This window comes from Macrotis lagotis, chromosome 1 (assembly GCF_037893015.1).
Source record: "Macrotis lagotis isolate mMagLag1 chromosome 1, bilby.v1.9.chrom.fasta, whole genome shotgun sequence".
In the NCBI taxonomy this organism is placed as follows: Eukaryota; Metazoa; Chordata; class Mammalia; order Peramelemorphia; family Peramelidae; genus Macrotis; species Macrotis lagotis.
This window is the reverse complement of record NC_133658.1, coordinates 443,419,120-443,439,365: the sequence shown is the minus strand read 5'-3', so window position 1 is coordinate 443,439,365 and position 20,246 is coordinate 443,419,120. Positions and strand designations below refer to the sequence as shown.

The following is a 20,246-nucleotide window of genomic DNA, read 5'->3' as shown; positions in this document are numbered from 1 at the left end:
CCTTTAAATAGTCAATACAGTTCTGGAGAGTTAAAACACTTGTCTTCTTGTGTAGGGATATGTACAGTTTGGTCTAATTGACTTACATTCTTTTTGTTTTTGTGTACCTTTCTGCACATTTCTTTGAGTCTTTTATTTGAAGATCAAATTTTCTATCAGGTCAGATGTTTGAAAGTCTTTATTTTGTTGAAAGTCCATTTATTTCCCCGATACAGTATTCTGAATTTTAGTGTAGTTGTGCACTAATAACTGTTTATAATGTGAACAACAATAGTGGTTGTAATCCAAATTACTTTTTCCCCTACAGAATATCATATTCTAGCCCTCTGATCCTTTAATTTTGAACCTGTATAATTCTTTTTTTTTTTTTAGGGGTTTTTTTTTTGCAAGGCAAATGGAGTTAAGTGGCTTGCCCAAGACCACACAGCTAGGTAATTATTAAGTGTCTGAGGAACCTGTATAATTCTTTTGTACCCTTGTATTTAAATTACTTATTATTTGACCGATTGCATTATTGTCTCCTTTAGCTGGTAAATTTGAAATTTGTCTACATGTTTCTCAGAGATTTATTTAGAAGTGTCTTTCAAGGAGTCTTATCTTCTTGTTCTAGGATATTTGGGCAGTTTTCCTTGGTAATTTCTTTTTTTTTTCTTTTTTTCTTTAATATTTATTCTCATTTTGTACAAATAATTTTTTTTATACATTACTAAAATATTCTTATTTAAGATTAAACAAAATACCCCCTCCCCCAAAAAATATAGACTTGCTTTAGCCATAAAGTAAAAGGGAGAGAAAAAAATTAAAATTAAAAAAAATAATAGTAATAATTGTAGGTATGGCCAGGTGGCACAGTCGATGGAGCACTAGCCCTGGAGCCATGGGCACCCGAGCCCACATCCAGCCCCATACACCCAACAATCACCCAGCTATGTGACATGCAAGCCACCCCAACACCACTGCCCTGCAAAAACCAAAAAAAGGGAAAAAAAAGACCCAAAATAAAATAAAATAGTAATAATAGTAGGGGTGGCCAGGTGGCGGACAAAACTCTGGCCCTTGAGCCAGGAGTACCCGGGTCCAAATCCGGCCTCAGACAACCAATGATCACCGTGCTGTGTGGGTCCAGGCAGGCCACCCAGTCCCATTTGCCCTGCACCCCCTGCAAAATAATTATAAAAAATGTGCTTCAGTCTGTGTTCCAATACCACCAACTCTTGTTGTGGGTGGATCACATTCTTGATGATAAGTCCATCACAAAAGTTACTTCCATATTTTTCCACCATTGCCATTTCTGATCGCAACACCCTCCTTTCATATTTCTCCACTACCATGTACTATATTTTCTCTCTCCTTTCACTCTGACTCTGCTGTAGGATAGCTGAGTGGTGCAGCAGACAGATCCCTGGCCCTGGGGCCAAGAGCCCCCATACCACCCCCTTAGGCCCAGTATCCACCTGGCCCTATGGTCCCAGAAAGGCCATCCAATCCCAGCCCCTTACAAGAAGTAAAAAAGAAAATGTGTTATAATTGAACATTTTCCCCCCATGGACCATCCTCTCCTCCATCATTCACATCCCCACCCCCTCCCCTGCCCCCCCTCCTTCTTCCTCCAGATGCCTATACCCCATTGAGTATATATGCTGTTTCCTCTCCTAACCACCTCTGATGAGAATGAAGATTCCCATTCCCCTTTGCCTTCCCCCCTTCCATATCATTGCAATAGCTCATTGTAATAAAGAAAAATCTTATTATATGAAATATCTTAGCCTATTCCTCCTCTCCTTTTTCTTTCTCCGATTACATTTCCCTTTTTTTCTACCATATTTTTATCTTCAAATTCAGCTTTCTCCTGTGCTTCATCTATAAAAGCTCCTTCTACCTGCTCTGTTAATTGAGAAGGTTCATATGAGTATTATTGATGTCATTTTTCTATACAGGAATACATGCAGTTCATCATCATTAAGTCCCTCATTTTTCCCCCCTTCTCCAGTCTCTATTCTTTACCTGAGCCCTGTATCTAAAGATCAAACCTTCTGTTCCGCTCTGGCCATTCCTCTGGTTCATTGAAAGTCCATTTTTTTTCCCTGGAAGAGGACATTCAGTTTTGCTGGGTAGTTCATTCTTGGTTGCATTCTAAGCTCTTTTGCCGCCCTATGAGCTTTTTTTTTGGATTTTTTTTTTTTTGGAAGGCAAATGGGGTTAAGTGGCTTGCCCAAGGCCACACAGCTAGGTAATTATTAAGTGTCTGAGACTGGATTTGAACCTAGGTAGGTACTCCTGACTCCAGGGCCGGTGCTTTATCCACTATGCCACCTAGCCGCCCCTTCCTATGAGCTTTTAATGTAGTTGCTGTTAAGTCCCTGTGAGATCCTGATTGCAGCTCCACGGTCTATGAATTGTGTCCTTCTGGTTGCTTTTAATAATTTCTCTTTGACTTCGGAGTTCTGGAACTTGGCTGTAATATTCCTGGTAGTTGGTTTTTTGGGATCTCTTTCTCAGGGTGATTGGTGGATTCTCTCCATTTCTATTTTGCCCTCTGCTTCTAGGATACCAGGGCAGTTTTCCTGTAGTAATTCTTTGAAAATGATGTCAAGGCTCTTTTCCTGATCATGACTTTCAGGTATTCCAATAATTTTTAAATCATCTTTCCTAAATCTGTTTTCCATATCAGTTGTTTTTTCAATGAGATGTTTCACATTTTCTTATAATTTTTCTTTTTCTTTTTTCTTTTTGGTTTTGAAGTATTAATTCCTGATTTCTTGTAAATTCATCAATCACCCTGAATTCTATTCTTTGTCTGAAGGATTTGCTCTCCTCAGTTTTCTTATCTCTTTTTCCATCTGGCCAATTTTGCTTTTTAAGGCATTCTTCTCCTCCATAACTTTTTTGAACTGTTTTATCCATTTGACCTAAGCTGGTTTTTAGCTTGCTATTTTCTTCAGCAGTTTTTTAGATTTCTTTGACTAGGTTGCTGACTTCATTTTCATGTTTTACCTGCATCTTTCTCATTTCTTTTCCCAGTTTTTCTTCTAACTCCCTCATTTGATTTTTCAAAGTCTTTTTTGAGCTCTGTCATAGCCTGATCCCAATTTCTGTTTTTCTTGGAGTCTTTAGATGCAAGAGCAGCTTGTGCTTCCTCATCTTCAACCTGAGTGTTTTGATCCTTCTTGGACTCACAGGCAAAGCATTTCTCAATGTTGTTCCTCTTTTTTCTCTGCTTACTCATTTTCCCAGGCTGAGCCTGGTTTTGGGGTGCTTCCTGAGCTTTTGGGACACTCCCACAAGGATCTCAATGTGTGAGGCTCTGTCCTCCCTCCTGGTCTGTGAATGACCATATGCGCCCGCCCCCCCCCCCCACCATGGGACTGAGGTGGGGGGGCACTGCTGTTATATTGGGGGGGCCTAGACTTTGATCAATATCTGAATGGGGTCAGAATCCAAGAGTCCTGTTCCAGGGGTAGAGGACAGAGCTTTGTAGTCTCTTTCCACCTCTCTCCCTAGGCTCAGCACTCATGCCCTGGGGGCTACTGCTTTACTGGCTTCTGCTTCTGGTTCCTGGATCTGGGCTGGCTGGACTACAGTGCTCACTCTGGCAGAGGTCCCCCTGCTGATCCCCAAAGTTGTGCCTGGTGCTCCCCAGGGCTTAGGTCGGGAAACTTCCCCTGCTGCCATGAGCCTTGACTCCCACCGCCCTGGGGGTGCCTCCAGGAGGCTGAAGTTCTTTTGCTCTGTAGTGCAGAGCCTTTCTGCTCTTTTTCAGGTTACCTTGAGTAGGAGAACTGCCTCCCCTTGGTAATTTCATATTGTCCAGGCTCTTTTTTTTTTTTAATCTTGGCTTTTAGGTAGATCAATAATTTGTAAATGATTTTTCCTGGCTCTGTTTTCCAGGTCAGTCATTTTTCCTTAGAGATACTTTACATTTTCTTCTATTTTCCTTGTTTTAATGATTTCTCGTAGTCATTAGTTTACTTTTGTGCAATTCCACTTTTTTAGCGTTTTATTTTCTTCAATTAGCTTTTGTGTTTCCTTTTTTCTTTGTCCAATTTTACTTTAAAAGTTTTTTCCCGTCAGTTTTTCATAATTCTCCTAAGTGACACATATCTTTTCTCAATTTTTCTTCTTTGGTTTTTAAAATCCTTTTTGAGCTCTTCTAGAGGTCTTTTTGGATTTGAGACCAATTTATAATCCCCCTTGAGACTTCACATGTGGTCATTTTGTCACTGATATCTTCTTTGGAGGTGTGTTTATGTCTTTCTATGGTTAGTGGGATTTTTATTTTTTTTACTCACTTTGAAAGTTGAACTCTTCTGGGGCCATGGACTATAGTGCCAAGCTTTTTGTCCTGGGGTTCAGAGGTTCCCTGATTTTCTGCTCTGGCTACACAGTCCTTATGTTAGGATAGCTGAACCCCATCCTGCTAGCTGTACCCTGGCTCAAATTTGACCTTCTGAGCTAGGATGGGTATCCTCAATGCTGGCCTGCTGAGCTGGAACCTGAGCTTGTCTGTGGCTAAGAGCCTTCTACTGTATTCCTAGTTCTTCTGCCTATCCTGCACTTTTCTTTTAACAGCTATGACAGACCCTTCTTGAAGTTCATCCAATATATTTTGTGGGTTCTGTCACTTTAGTTTCTGTGTATAGGCTTCATTTAATGTTTTTGAGGGTGGCTAGGTGGCACAAGTCGATAAAGCACCAGCCCTGGAGTCAGGAGTACCTGGGTTCAAATCAGGTCTCAGACACTTAATAATTACTTACCTAGCTGTGTGGTCTTGGGCAAGCCACTTAAAACCCCATTTGCCTTGCAAAAAAAAAAAACCTTCAATAAATAAATGAATAAATAAATAGATAAATAAGGTTGTTTTGGGAAAACCTACAGGAACTTCCTGTCTTTGTACCACCATCTGGACACTTCCACCCAGGAAGTTCTCTTATTCACATTTAATAAATTACTTTTGTTATGATCTTTTGAAGTCCTTATCCACTCCGCCACCTAGCCGCCCCTTTTGAGAAACTTTTATGGAAAGAGATTGGACCCTGGTTGGACGAAAAGAAAAAGCAGTGCTACTTACAGTGAAATTTGCTTCTCTATCCAATAAATTTTAAGGATAGACATGGATTCTCCATTGCTTTATATTTTTTAGACCCTAGAACAATGCCAGACCAAAATATGCCTAGAGCTTCTTATATATTAATGTGTTGGCACAAAATGAGGTTTGTAGATTGACATTTCTGATCAAGGGAGAAGCATATGGTTGAGAAAGATGGATTAAAAATAGGTGACATGAAATTGAAACTTATGAGAAAGGGAATACATCAGAAACCCCTAGTTTCAACCAAATGACTTGAAGTCCTCTGGTCAAATATACTATTATGTTTTAAGGTATTGGAAAAAATTTGTAATTTTTGTTCAAGTTTTATGAAGAATTATAGAAGTGATATAGCAGAATTAATAAAGGAAAGATGCTAATTTTTCAAAAAAGAGAAAATACAGTTATAGTAAAGATCTGTAATTTTTATTTTATTTTTAAAAATGTCTTGACGGGCAGCTAGGTGGCACCAGCCCTGGATTGAGGATCTGAGTTCAAATACAACCTCAGACACATAATTATTGGCTAGCTATTTGACCATGGGGGCAAGTCACGTAACCCAACTGGCTTAAATAAAATAAAAACTAAAAAAATTTTCATGATTTGCCTTCTCTCCCAGAGTGAATTCTCCCTCAAAAACATCCTAATTAAAAATGAAATTTTATAAAATAATTGAATTTGATATGTATACATACTCTTTCCTAGAAGACTCTCACAGATTCTTTTTCAGTGGTGAGTTATTCATTCTTCAGAAGTTTTATTATTATTATAATTATTATCTTACAAAGAATTTTACTTAATTTTCCTTTTCATTTGCTTTTTTATATTCATTGTGCATATTCTTTTGGATTTCATTTTACTTTTCATTAATTGATTTAAATTGTCCCAAATTTTTCTAGATTTCTCAATTTCTAGTTTACCCTCTGCTTCTAGGATCTCAGGGCAATTTTGTTGTGGATTATTTTTTGAAAAATGAAGATTAGACTCTTTTTCCTGGTCATGACTTTTGAGGTAGTACAGTAATTTTATAATTCCACAGTACTATTTTAATGCATACAATATACCATTATTTGTTCAGTTCTTTACCAGTTAGTGGACAGCCACTCTACAAAGAATTCAAGTATATAATTAGGTCATGTAGAATGTGTGAGGGATTGAATCTTGAATTTGGAGCCAAGAAGACCTGAATTGAAATCCTATCTCAGACTCTCACTAGATGTGTGATCCCATAGACGAGTCATTTAACCTTTCTTAGCCTCCACTGTAATTCCTCATCAGTAAAATAGTGATAAAATGTATGTACCTCATTGGGGATGTTCAGTAAAATTCAGTAAAATAACTTTTTTATTGAAACATTTTTTGAGTTTTAAAGCACTGTGTAACTGGTAGCCATTATTTTCATTTCCTTGGAGTATATGCCCAATTTGTAGACTTTCTAGATTGAAAGTTATGGACAGTTGAGATACCTTTCCCTGCGTAATTTCAAAATGATATGTGGAGTGACTAAATCATTTTACAATTTCTCCGCAAACTTGATGATTTACTTTTTAAAAGCAATTTGAAATAAAACTTATAGTCAGCAATAAAAAAATGAAAAAAATAAAACCTTAAAACTAAATTCCTATTTAATATAGAGCCAAAGGAGTGAACAAACAACAGAGGATAGACTCCCTTCTGTGTGTCCCTTTCTTAGTGCTGCCATCTTTGTCTCTAAAACAGATTATGAAACCCTTGGTTTGTACATATTTAGAAAAGGAAGAGTTTAGGGTACATATTTACAGAGTCAGTGAGTGAACTGTGTTTTAAGTTAGGAGAAACAATGCTTCGAGTCAGTCGCAGCAGGCTTCTTTGAGTTTCACTTTCCTTGCCTATAGATAGGTTTTCTTTCTTTTTTTTTAAATAATTTATTTTTCACATTTTTACAATAATCTTATTATAGAAGTAAACATAAACCATCCCCCCCCCCCAGAAAGTAGAGGAACCTCAAGAGAAATAAAGTGGGGGGTGGCACGGAGCCAAGATGGTGACAGGAGAGGATTTTCTCTTAGGTGCTCTCTCTCCAAGCTAAGGACTCTAACTAAATTTTTGAGAGACAGAACCCACAGAGGGATCCAGTGAGAGTGTTCTCCAACCCAAGGTAACCTGGAAAAGAGCTGAAATGCTCTCTGCTCCTTGGGGTTAGAGGGGGGTTAGGAATTTCAGCCTCCCGGAGGCAGCCCCAGGGAGGTTGGAGTCGAGGCTCATGGCAGTGGGGGAAGTTTTCTGACCTATGACGCGAGGAGCACCGGGCACAGCTTCAGGGATCAGCAGGGGGACCTCTGCCAGAGTGAGCACGTGAAGTCCAGCCCTCAGGGCACTCAGTGAGCAGTGTGGTCCTGGCAGCCCAGATCCAGGAACTGGAAGCAGAAGCCAGTAAGCAGTAGCCCCCAGGGCATGAGTGGGGAGCCTAAGGAGGGGAGTGGAGAGAGACTGCCAAGCTCTGTCCTCTATCCCTGGAACAGGACTCTGGGGCTCTGGCCATGTTCAGATCCTGATTGCAGTCTAGGCACCCCCCCCCCCCCCCAGCCCTGTAGCAGAGGGGTGTGCTTATATGGTCATTCACAGACCAGGAGGAAAGACAGAGCCTCACACATGGAGATCTTTGATGGCAGGAGGGGTGACCCACTAATATTCAAAAGCTCAGGAATCACCCCCAAACCAGGCACAGAGAAATGAGTAAGCAAAGAAAAAAAGAGGAACACCATTGAGAAATATTTCGCCTGTGATCCCAAGAAGGATCAGAACACTCAATCTGAAGATGAGGAAGTACAAACTCTCCTGCATCTAAAGACTCTAAGAAAAAGAGAAATTGGGCTCAGGCTATGACAGAGCTCAAAAAAGATTTTTGAAAATCAAGTGAGAGATAGAAGAAAAAGGGAAAAGAAATGAGAGAGATGCAACATGAAAAAGAAGTTAGCAGCTTATCAAGGAGATCCAAAAAAATGCTGAAGAAAATAGCATGTTAAAAACCAGCATAAGTCAAATGGTTAAAACAGTTCAAAAAGTTATTGAGGAGAGAGGAATGCTTTAAAAAGCAGAATTGGCCAGATGGAAAAAGATAAGAAAGCTGAGGAAAAGAAATCCTTCAGATGTAGAATGGAGCTGAGGGAGGCTGATGATTTTATAGGAAATCAAGACACAATACCTCAAAACGAAAAGTATGAAAATTAGAAGAAAATGTAAAACATGTCATTAAAAAAACAACTGATATGGAAAACAGATTTAGGAAAGATAATCTAAAATTTACTGGAATACCTGAAAGTCATGATCAGGAAAAAAGCCTTGACATCATTTTCAAAGAATTATTACAGGAAAATTGCCCTGATATCCTATAAGCAGAAGACAAAAATAGAAATTGAGAGAATCCATTGAGCTCTCCCAGAAAGAGATCCCAAAAAACCAACCCACAGGAATATTATAGCCAAGTTCCAGAACTCCCAAGTCAGAGAAAATATTACAAGCAGCCAGAAGGACACAGTTCACATATTGTGGAGCTGCAGTCAGGATCACACAGGACTTAGCAGCAACTACATTAAAAGCTCATATAATATTCCGGAAAGCAAAAGAGCTTGGAATGAAACTGAGAACCAACTTCCCAGCAAGACTGAAGTCCTCTTCCAGGGAAAAAGATGGATTTTCAATGAACCAGGGGAATTTCAAATGTTCCTGTTGAAATGATGAGAACTGAACAGAAAGTTTGACCTTCAGTGGAGAAGGGTAAAATATGAGGGACTTAATGAGGATGAACTGCAAGTATTCCTGTATAGAAAAATAGCACTGCTAATACTTATATGAACCTTCTCAGTTAACAGAACAGGTGGAAGGAGCTTTTACAGGTGAAGCACAGGAGAAAACTGAATTTGAAAATAAAATATGGTAGAAAAATGGAGTCAATAGAAAAAAAGGAAAATGTAATGGGAGAAAGAAAAAGGAGAGGGGGAATAGGCCAAGATATTTCATACAATAAGATTTTTTTGTTACAATGAGCTATTGCAATGATATGGAAGGGAGGAAGGCAAGGGGGAATGAGGGAATCTTCACTCTCATCAGAGGCGGCTAGGAGAGGAAACAACATATACTCAATGGCGTATAGGCATCTGGAGGAAGAAGGGGGGAAACGGGGAAGGGGAGGATGAAGGAGGAGAGGATGGACTATGGTGGGAGAGTGGTCAGATATAACACATTTTCTTTTTTACTTCTTGCAAGAGGCTAGGATTGGAAGACTTATCCAGGACCATTGGGCTAGGTGGATGCTGGACCTGAGGGGTGGTATGTGGGCTCGGGACCTCTTGGCTCAGGACCAGGGATCTGTCTGCTGCACCACTCAGCTACCCTACAGCAGAGTCAGAGTGAATGGAGAGATAAAATATAGCATTTGGTAGTGGATGGAGTTGTGATGGAGTTGTGATCAGCAATGGTAACAGTGGAGAAATATGGAAGTAACTTTTGTGATGTACTTAGCATAAAGAATGTGATCCACCCACGACAGAGCTGGAGGTGTTGGAACACAGACTGAAGCACGCTTTTCATGATTATTATTTGGGGGGGAAGGGTTGCAGGGCAAATGGGGCTGTGTGGCTTGCTTGGGGCCCGCATAGCTGGGTGATTGTTGGGGTGGCCGAGGCCAGATTTGGACCTGGGTGCTCCTGGCTCCAAGGCTGGTCTGCCACCCAGCTGCCTCTGCTATTATTATTGTTACTATTTAATTTTGGGTCTTTTTTGTTTTTTTGCAGGGCAGTGTGTTTGGGGTGGCTTGCCCGGGGTCACACAGCTTGGTGACTGTTGGCTGTCTGGGGCCAGATTTGGCCTCGGGTGCTCCTGGTTCCAGGGCCAGTGCTACGTCCACTGCACCACCTGGCCACACCTACTTTTATTATTTTTTTATTTTAATTTTTTTCTTTCCTTTACATTATCACTCATGCGGGTCTATATTGGGGGGGGCGGGTTCATTATGTTTACTCTTTTTTGTTTTTTTTAGGTTTTACAAGGCAAATGGGGTTAAGTGGCTTGCCCAAGGCCACACAGCTAGGTAATTATTAATTGTCTGTGGCCAGATTTGGACCCAGGTACTCCTGATTCAAGGGCCAGTGTTCTATCCACTGTGCCACCTAGCCCGCCCCATATGTTTACTCTTAAGAATATTTTAGCAATGTATAAAAAACATCATTTGTACAAAATAAGAATAAATAAATAAGTTTTTTTAAAAAAGGGAAAGAAAAAAGAAAAGTGAGAGAAAAAGAGTACTTCAGGCTGTGTACAGATTCCATCGGCTCTGTCTCTGGGATTGGTTGCCTTCTTTATTATAAGTCACTAGAGAAGTAGCTTTAATATCTTTTCTCAAAGTTGGTATTAATAGCTATATTTCCTTCCATTCTGTTCCTCCCTACTCTCATTTATTCTGTTTTCTCTGTCCTTTTGCCCTGTTCCTGTTCAGAAGTGTGTTGTATTTGACTACCCTCTCCCATGATTTTCCCTCGCTTCTATCACCAATTCACCCACCAATTTCTCCCAGCCCTTTCCTCTAGCATAAGATAGCTTTCTATGTCCTGTTAAGGCTCTCTGTGCCATTTCTGATGAGAATGAAAGCTCACTCATTCCCCCTCACCTTCCTCCATTCCACACCATCGCAAAAGTTTTTTCTTGACTCTTTTTCCCTTCTTCCTATTACTTTCCTTTATCACCCTTTGACTCCATCTTTATACCATATTACTTTATACCATATTATATCATTATTTTCAGCTTCCTCCTTTGCCTTGTCTATATATGTTCCTCTTATAAATGAGAAGGTTCATATGAGTTATCAGTATCTTCTCATGTAGGAATACAAGCAGTTCAACATCATTAAGTTCTTCATAATTATTCCTTCTCATCCACCCTCTCTATCGGTCCACCTGAGTTGTGTACATGGAGATCAAAATTTCTGTTCAGCTCTGGTTGTGTCAACAGGAAAATTTGAAATTCCCATTTTCTTTGAACGTCCATTTTTTCCTTTAAAGAGTATGTTCAGTTTTGTTGGGTAGTTCATTCTTGGTTGTATACCAAGATCTTTTGCCTTCTGGAATATCATATTCCAAGCTCTACGAGCCCTTAATTTAGAAGCTACTAAGTCTTGTATAATCCTGACTAGTGCCATGGTAATTAATTAAATTGTTTCTGTTTTTGGGTGTTTGTAGTATTTTCTTTTTGACTTGGGAGTTTTGGTATTTCGCTGTAATATTCCTGGGGGGTGGCGGTCTTTTAGGAGGTGATCATTGGATTCCCTCAATTTCTAGTTTACCCTCAGCTTCTAGGATCTCAGGACAATTTTACTGTGGATTATTTTTTGTAAAATGAAGCCTAGGTTCTTTTTCCTGGTCGTGACTTTTCAGGTAGTCCATTAATTTTATAATTTAACTCTCTTGGATCTGTTTTCTAAGTCAGTTGTTTTTCCATTGAGATAGGTCATATTTTAATCTAGTTTTTTGGTTCATTTGGATTTGTTTTATTGTTTGATTTTTTTTTTTTTGGCAGTCATCAGTTTCTCTTAGCTCCACTCTACATTTGAAGGAGTTAATTTCTTCAGAGAGCTTTTTTTATCTTCTTTTCCAGCTAGCTGTTTCTGCTTTTTTAAGGCATTCTTCTCATTTGACTTGTGGACTGCTTTGACCTAAACTGGTTTTTAACATGTTATTTTCTTGATTGTTTTTTTTTTTGCATCTTCTTGATTTACTTTCTTTGTTCTCATTTCTCTTCTCATTTATTTCTCTCCCTCCCTTACTTGCTTTGAAAGAACTAAAAAAAGATCTGAGTCCATTTCCTATTTTCTCTTTGGAGGCTTTGGATACGAAACCTTTGACTTTGTCATATTCTGAGTCTGTATTTTGTTCTTCTTTGGTCAGATTCTTTTTCTGTTGTTTGTTCCTTATCTCAGCCTCTGACTGATTTACTGCACTTCAAAGCTTTTGGAGTTTTTTGGCCCCCCACCCCAATTCCTCCCTGATCTTATGAGAGATTGACTGCTCTCTTGCTTATGCTCTTGTCTGTGGATGACCACGGGCCTTCTCCTCCTTCTCTGGAGCTATGAGGAGGGTCCCTGCTCCTTTATGGTAGAATGGGGCCCAGTCTTGTGACCTGGATCTGAATGTGGGAAAAGCAGTAGAGCCCTGCCCCAGGGGTTAGCAGAGAGACTTTTGCAGTCTTCTCCCCATCCCCTTCTTGTCTGTGAGGTGTCTTCCCTGATTTCCTGCCACAGGGCTAGAGCTGGCCCAGATGCTCGCTGCCCCTTTAAGCCTAAGAGGTCTGGATACTGTCCCCATGGACCCAGGTGTCCCATGGGCTGTTCCTGGAAGGCTGGAACTGGTTGGTTCTGGCAGGGTGTGGCTGCAGCTGGGCTGCTCTGCACTTATTTGCAACTCCTGGTGAAACAGATCTTTTCTGTGGATTTTCCAAGTTGTCTTGGACTGGAAAATTGTATCAATCAGTCATTCTGTGGATTCTGCCCCCTCTAAATTTTGACTAGAGTCACAATTTTACAGCTTTTGGAGCTTTTTGGGGGATGAGTTTCTGGGAATTCCTGCCCTCCTCACCACCATCTTAGCTATATGTTATATGTTTTCATTATTATAGGAATTTTTCTCACATGAAGGAACTCCTACTATTTTAAGTTGGTATCTTGGCAGTTGCCAATGATTACCATATTATTATTATTATTTTGTAAAACCTATAGCATTTTTAATGGTTAAAAAAATCAAAAAATATTTTGTGATAAATATCTGAAATTTAAATATCAGTGTCCATAAATAAAACTTTATTGGAATAAAGCCATATTTCTTTGTATATAAATTATCTAAGTGCTACTTACATGCCATAACTACTGAGTTGGGTACTGAGTTGGTCATATATGATTCATATGTAATACATTCCTTTTCTTGCACTGAATTGCTAATAGACACTAGAAATTGCAGTTAAGCAATTATGTCAAGAAAGCATCTCAGACATCATGCTTATAATTTTAACATGCTTTTTTGGGTATCAGTACATATCTGTCATGTCAAAAGTTTAATAGAGAAAGTTTTATTACAGTTTTTTTAACTCAGAAGCAAGACTGAATTTAAAAAAAAATTTTTTTTGAGTTTTACAATTTTTTCCCCTAATTTTGCTTCTCTCCCCCCAACCCCAACAGAAGGCAGTCTGTTAGTCTTTACATTGTTTCCATGGTGAACATTGATCTAAGTTGAATTTGATGAGAGAGAAATCATATCCTTAAGGAAGAAAAATAAAGTAGAAGAGATAGCAAAATTACTTAATAAGATAAGGTAATGTTTTTTTTTTTCTAAATTAAAGGTAATAGTCTTTGGTCTTTTTAAATTCCACTCTCTGGATACAGCTGTAGTAGAGTCTGTGTCTTCCTGTAGCTCTTTCAATGTCTGCTCTAAGATTTTGGATGCTATACTATTGGATGTGTATTGAAAATACTTTATTGTCTATGGAAACTTTTAGGATGATATAGAGTCCTTCCTTATATCTCTTTTAATGTTATCTATTTTTGCAGCTGCTTTGTCTGAGGTAAGGATTGCAACCCCTGCATTTTTCACTTCAGCTGAAACAAAATATATTCTGCTCCAGCCTTTTACCTTTATATGTATCTCTGCTTCAAATAAGTTGCTTTTGTAAGCAGCATATTGTAGGATTTTAGTTTTTAATCCACTCTGCTATGCCCTTACATTTTAAGGGAGAGTTCATCCCATTCACATTCAAAGTTATAATTACTAACTCTTTATTGCCCTCCATGCTTTCTTCCCTCTGTTTGTATTTCCCCCCTTTTCTCCTTTATCTATATTCCCCAATATTTTGTTTCTGAATACTGTCACCTTCAGTGTATTTGCCCTTCTATATCAACTCCCTTCCCCTTTCTTTCCCCCTTTTCCTTCCCTTCCTTCCATTAGTTCCCCCTTTTCTCCCCTCCCTGTCCGTCCCCTCCCCTTTTCCCCTTTTAATGCTTAAAAGGTAAGATAAGTTTCTTATCTGAATGTAAGTTTACTTCAAGCCTAGTCTGATGGGATGAAGAAGATTTAGGTACCTCCTCCCTTTCCCTCTATTACAATAGGTCTTTTGTACCTCTTGATGTAATGAGATTTACCCTATTCAATCTCCTCTATCCTCAGATCTCCTTACTGTCCCCAGTTTTAAGGAGGTATTGTTTTTAAATCATTCTGAGTCACAGAAAAGTTAATGACCTTCCATCACTTCTGGCTAAGTATATTATATTCTCTTTGATAGGATTACAAATCTCCAGAGTTATTAGAGTCTTTTTCAAAGATAGGAATTTAGCTTGCTTCCTCTTATTGGATAGCAGGTTTTTTCTTTAACTTTTTTTAAAATTACCTTTTCATGTGTCTCTTGAAAGCCTCCTATTTTTGATGTCCTAATTTTCTTTTTAGCTCTGGTCTTTTAAGTCATGAAATGTTGGAAGTCTCCAAGTTCATTAAATGTCCATCTTTTCCCCTGGAAGAGAAGGCTCAGCTTTGCCAGATAGTGGATTCTTGGCTGCATTCCAAACTTCCTTGCTCTTTGGAACATCTCATTCCAGATCTTTTAATCCCTTAATGTTGATGCAGCCAGGTCCTGGACAATCCTTACTGTGGATCCTTGGTTTTTAAATTGTTTCTTTCTAGCTGTTTTCTTTCGATCCCTTAATATTGATGCAGCCAGGTCCTGGACAATCCTTACTGTGGCTCCTTGATTTTTAAATTGTTTCTTTCTAGCTGTTTGCGCAATTTTCTCTTTTATCTGATAGTTCTGGAATTTGGCCACAACATTTTAGTATCTGTTAATTTCAATAACTATTTTACCCTCTGGTTCCATGATAGCAGGGCAGTTTTCCATCCCTAAATCAGGAAGTCCTATAATTCTCAGGTTGTCCCTTCTTGATTGGTTCTCAAGGTCAAAGGTTTTGCTGATGAGGTATTTTACATTTTCTTGCATTTTTTTTTGTTCTTTTGATTTTGCTTAACAGAATCTTGTTGTTTCATGAAGTCATTAGTTTCCACAGATTACATTCTTTTTTTTTTTTTAAGAGAAGAATTTTCTTCATTTACCTTTTGCAACTCCTTTTCCAATTCACTTTGCTTAGTAATTCCAAGGACTGGCCAGTAGGGGGGTGCTGGTTGCTTTCTCTGGAGTGATTGAGACCATCTCCCAATTCTTGTTGGTAGGTGTTCTACCTTCTTTTCCTGTATTTTGTTGATTAAGTTTCTGTTAAGAGGTTTCTCCATATTATTATTACTATTATTACTATTATTATTATTATTTATTAATAATAATAATCTATTATCATTTTGAGGGTCAATGACTTTCCCCCCGCCCCCCAAATCTTTTTGTTTTTGAAACAGGTTCAGATGTCTAACCACTGCACTATACTGCCTTATTCTTAGAATGTGGGTGACACTGCTTTATCTGTCCTTGGATTGTTGTGGGAACCAGATGATAAAATATTTAGTCTTTTGATAATATTTCTTGTTCCTGGAGTCACCATGGTCTAAATTGTCCATTTTCAGGAATTGTCCACTTCAGGAAAAGATTACAATTTATTTTTTTTTATTTTAGGATTTTGCAAGGCAAATGGGGTTAAGTGGCTTGCCCAAGGCCACACAGCTAGGTATTTATTAAATGTCTTGAGACTGGATTTGACCCCAGGTACTCCTGACTCAAAGGCTGATGTTTTATCTACTATGCCACCTAGCCGCCCTAAAAGATTGCAATTTAGATATAATTTTCTACCTTTGGATCTAAGTTGTTTATTGTCTTTCTGTTTTAACCCCCTTCAGAACTCATTTAATTAAAAAAAAAATTTTTTTCCTACATTTCATCCAGATCCTCTTGTAGTCTTTGTGATCAGGTATGTTTGGCTCTAAACACAGTGTGTATGCAATGAGAGTTGGTCCCTTGCAAAACAAACACGACATACCCTCTTTCTCTCCCTCATATTCCTTTTTCCTTTTCTTTTAAGGAAAAGGGATGTTAGGCTTGCACTATGCTGAATTTGTTGTTAGAATTCCTCTTTTTATTCCTGTAGTCTGTATTTCTGTGTAGTCTTATGCTGATTGAAAAATTTGCTATTTTTTCTTTAAATTTGTTGGTCATCTATTGATCCACTACCCTTTTTAGATCTATTCATAAGTATATAATAGAAGAACTGAGCTCTTAAGTGTCCATTTTAACTGGAATCTAGCCAATGTTTTCAAGTTACTTGAGGATAGGAATGCTTCAATTTTTGTCCATTCCTTCTTGTCTCACCTTAGTGATTTCCATTGAATTAGAAGGGCATTGGACAATCTTTTTTGGTTTTTGCAAGGCAATAGGGTTAATTGGCTTGCTCAAGGCCACAGGGCTAGGTAATTATTAAGTGTCTGAGACCAGATTTGAACCCAGGTACTCCTGACTCTAGGGCTGGTGCTTTATCCACTGTGCCACCTAGCCGCCTTATGACAAATTTTGAACTGGCTATTTAGAAATATTGGACAATCTTAATCTAATGTATAAGGATAGTAAAAGAAAATGTTAATTAGATGATAAGCTTGAAAGTGGATAAAGTGTTGGACTGAGAATCAGAAAGACCTAGGTTCAAATGCTATCTCAGACTAGCTATATTTTTCCCAACTCCCTCTCCTCCCTTTCAGCTCCTTTTTTTTCTAGCTTTATTTCACATTTTAGCTCCTTGAGGTTACGCACTATACAGAGACGTGTATTTAAAATAGTGCCTTACATTGAGTTGGTTAATCTTTCACCCTTTTGTTTTTTATCTCTAAAATAAGGATCCTAATTTATTATAGGACTTCACATTATTTTTATGAGGATCAAGAGAGATTTTATATATAATGTATATGTGTGTGTATATATAAAATTTTAATTTACCAATATTACTAATGGTATTAATATAACTGAACCTGGGTGTGGGGTGTCCTTCATTTTTATGATTACATAAGCTATAAAATTTTTGTTGGGTTTTTTTGGCTTGTTATAATGTAACAGAGGAAGACTTTTGGGGGAAAGGGAACATAAATCTTTTCTAGTTTAAATGCTTACAGTAAAAAGTTTAATTTCTTCATGACTTGATATAGCTGAATTTCCAAATTTACATTTAATCTGGATAAGGTGGCAATGAGATTAGCTCAATTGCCTCTTAAAATCACTTGGTATATAAGAAATTATTTTTATGAACATTTTTCTAATTTTGTCTTAAAGGTACAAACTTTGTGACCCTATTCTTGATAAAATTTTTGAAAAGATTAGAAATTTAATTTTAAAAATATGAAAAAAATGAGAAATTTAATACTGGCAGTAAGCTAAATGTTTATTTGTGAAAGATGTATGAAACCATGCATTTAATGTATACACATGTGGATAATATTTTTCAGTTGTTTGCCTCGCGATCATTATCTCAATTGACAGTACATTTTCATTTGAATAATTAGTTGCTTCATTCACCCATTGTTTCTATGTGACTCAAATGTCCATGAAGTGTTTTAACATAAACCAAGATCAAATGAGTTTTTGTTTCAAAATAATATTGTTATATTTCAGATTACAGTGTAAAATATTGGAAGCTTTCTCTCCTTCACATCTGAACGGGATTGCTAATGGACATTTCAGCAGTACAGATGGAGAAACAATTATCATCAGTGATAGTGATGAATCAGAAACACACAACAGTTCACCAAAAAATGGGTAAATTCTGATTTTTATTGAAAGTTTTTATAATGGAACTAAAGCAGACAATTAATTTCTTTGTTTGAAATTGTTCCTTAGAGAAAAGCTTGACATTCTAACCAAGGATACAATATGCTCAACAGATTCATGGTGTTTGAATTCTTAAAACTGATATTTAAATAATAAAAAGTAATATTTTGAAGCAATTTACAAGAAACATTTAAGATAGAATATTTTCCTGCTCAAGAGATAATTTCTGATAATTAGTAATTTTCCTATTAGCATTTAATACATGCTATAAATTGGTTTTATTTTTCCTTGTAAATTTATTTACTTATGAGCTAGCTTTTCTCATATTTGTATGAAGTTCCTAGTTTGAATATGTAGGGGAAAAAATGAAGATTTTCTTTTGTATACATAGGAAATATTTTTTCTGTTAAAAAATGAAATATGAGCCTTATTTTTGAAGACAAGTGTAAACACTGGCAGGATTGCATTGGACAGATCACTTCATTTTGTTGCTCATTTTTCTCTTATGTAACAGTAGGGAACTGGATTTGGTTATTTTATTTGTTCCCAGAAATTGATTATTGATAACATAGCTTTCTTTTTCCTATTTTATATATCTTTTATCTTGTTATAATATATGTAACATATATTTCCTGGGCCATAGTGGGTACTTTATAAATGCTTACTTCCTTTACCATAATATTCTTTTATTGAGGAAAGTCCATGATTTTTACAATTTTAATAGTAAATCAAATAATATACTTATGTATCTTAAATATATGAAAGTAAGCATTTATATCGTACTTACTATGGACCAATCACTGTACTAAGTGACTATTTTGTAACTGTTATCTTAGAATAATCCTGCAAGATGTAGGAGTTGTTATTGTTCCTATTTTGTAGATTAGGAAACTGACAGAGATCAATTCAGGGTTAGTAAAATGCCTGAGACTGTGCACTCAATCTACTGGGTCAAATGTATATTGAAATATAGATATTAAAATTCTATATTCATTTTGTATCATTGAAAACTTGTCATTGTTTTCATATGGAACAGGTAAAATTTAATGGGATTGATTTTGAAAGATTAAAACCCTAATATCTGACTGTCGTTGTCATTGTGACTCTCATTACTAACTAGTAATAATACTAGCTGTTATGGTAACAGTGATTGTTCAAGGGAATTACATCTTTAAAAACTTTTTTTTATTGCTTTTTAACCTTTGCCTCCAATGCTAAGAAAATGATGATGTGATGATCAGTGCTACCCCAATAGATACCCATAGCCTAGTAGGGAATAGATGTCTTTCTACATCAAGGACAACTATAGGTAATTTATCTTTGATTATGGTTTTTGTCAGTACTAAGAATGTCAAACCACCGATAAATTATTACTATGCCATTACGTAGGTGTATACTTTCAACCGGGGTCAAACTAGTGTTTGTCAAGGACTGTCAACTTCTTTTTATTTTATTTTATTTCATTTTATTTTATTTTATTTTATTTTATTTATTTTTAGTTTTTGCAAGGCAATGGCGTTAAGTGGCTTGCCCAAGGCCACACAGCTAGGTAATTATTAAGTGTCTGAGGTCTGATTTGAACTCAGGTACTCCTGACTCCTGGACCGGTGCTCTATCCACTGCGCCACCTAGCTGTCCCCTGTCAACTTCTTTTGGTGAACAGCTTGATATATGCTATGTATTTTTTTTTATCTTTATGTATCCCCTTAGTAAAATATATCTGGGATCTCTAAGTTTGTGTGTGTGTGTGTGTGTGTGTGTGTACATATATATATGGTTTCCTTTGCAATTGCCTGTATTTTATTATTTTACAAATAAAACATTTAAATCTGATTTAGATTTTATCTTTGCATCCCTAATGCATAGGTCTGATATGTAATAGGCATTTAATAAAGGCTTGCTAAATCAGTTTGTATGAATGGTATTATTGTAGTTCATATAGAGCTTTCCAGTCCTCTTCATGAGTTTTGAAATAAGAGGAGTCTTACAAGGCTAACCAGGAATTTTTTTCTTTTGTCCTAAAGGCAGTGAAAATCTTTGAATGGCCAGATGGGTTGATGAAATCTGGGTTTGGGACCTTGAATTGGGGAAGGTATAGATGGGGCAGGGAGACCAGTCAGGAAACTGAAATAGTCTAGCTAAGAGGTAATATGTGCCTAAACTAGACTAGAGGTTGAGATTAGTGGAAATAAGGAGAGATGGGTGTAAGAGATTTTATGGAAGTAGGATTGATAAGAATTAAGTTACTGGTTGTAGGGATATGGTAAAGGGATGAGTGAAAATTGGTTCTCAGATTATAAAGCTCTATCATTGGAGGGATGGGTTTAAGGGGAAAGGTAATTCTCATTTAGTCAAGTTGAGACTCATATTGCTTATGAATATTCAGGTGATATTGTTTAACAGG

At 37.3% G+C, this 20,246-nt stretch overlaps 1 protein-coding gene across 9 annotated transcripts in view; it reads left to right on the top strand.

Annotated features, from left to right (window-relative positions):
• Positions 1 to 20,246, top strand: part of BAZ1A (bromodomain adjacent to zinc finger domain 1A) — a 128,337-nt gene that overhangs the window by 25,455 nt on the left and 82,636 nt on the right. For all 9 annotated transcript variants that reach the window (XM_074213357.1, XM_074213363.1, XM_074213361.1 and 6 more), the window contains one exon: positions 17,687 to 17,830. In XM_074213357.1, coding sequence (XP_074069458.1) covers positions 17,687 to 17,830 — 144 coding nt within the window. The remainder of the gene's footprint in view (positions 1 to 17,686; positions 17,831 to 20,246) is intronic.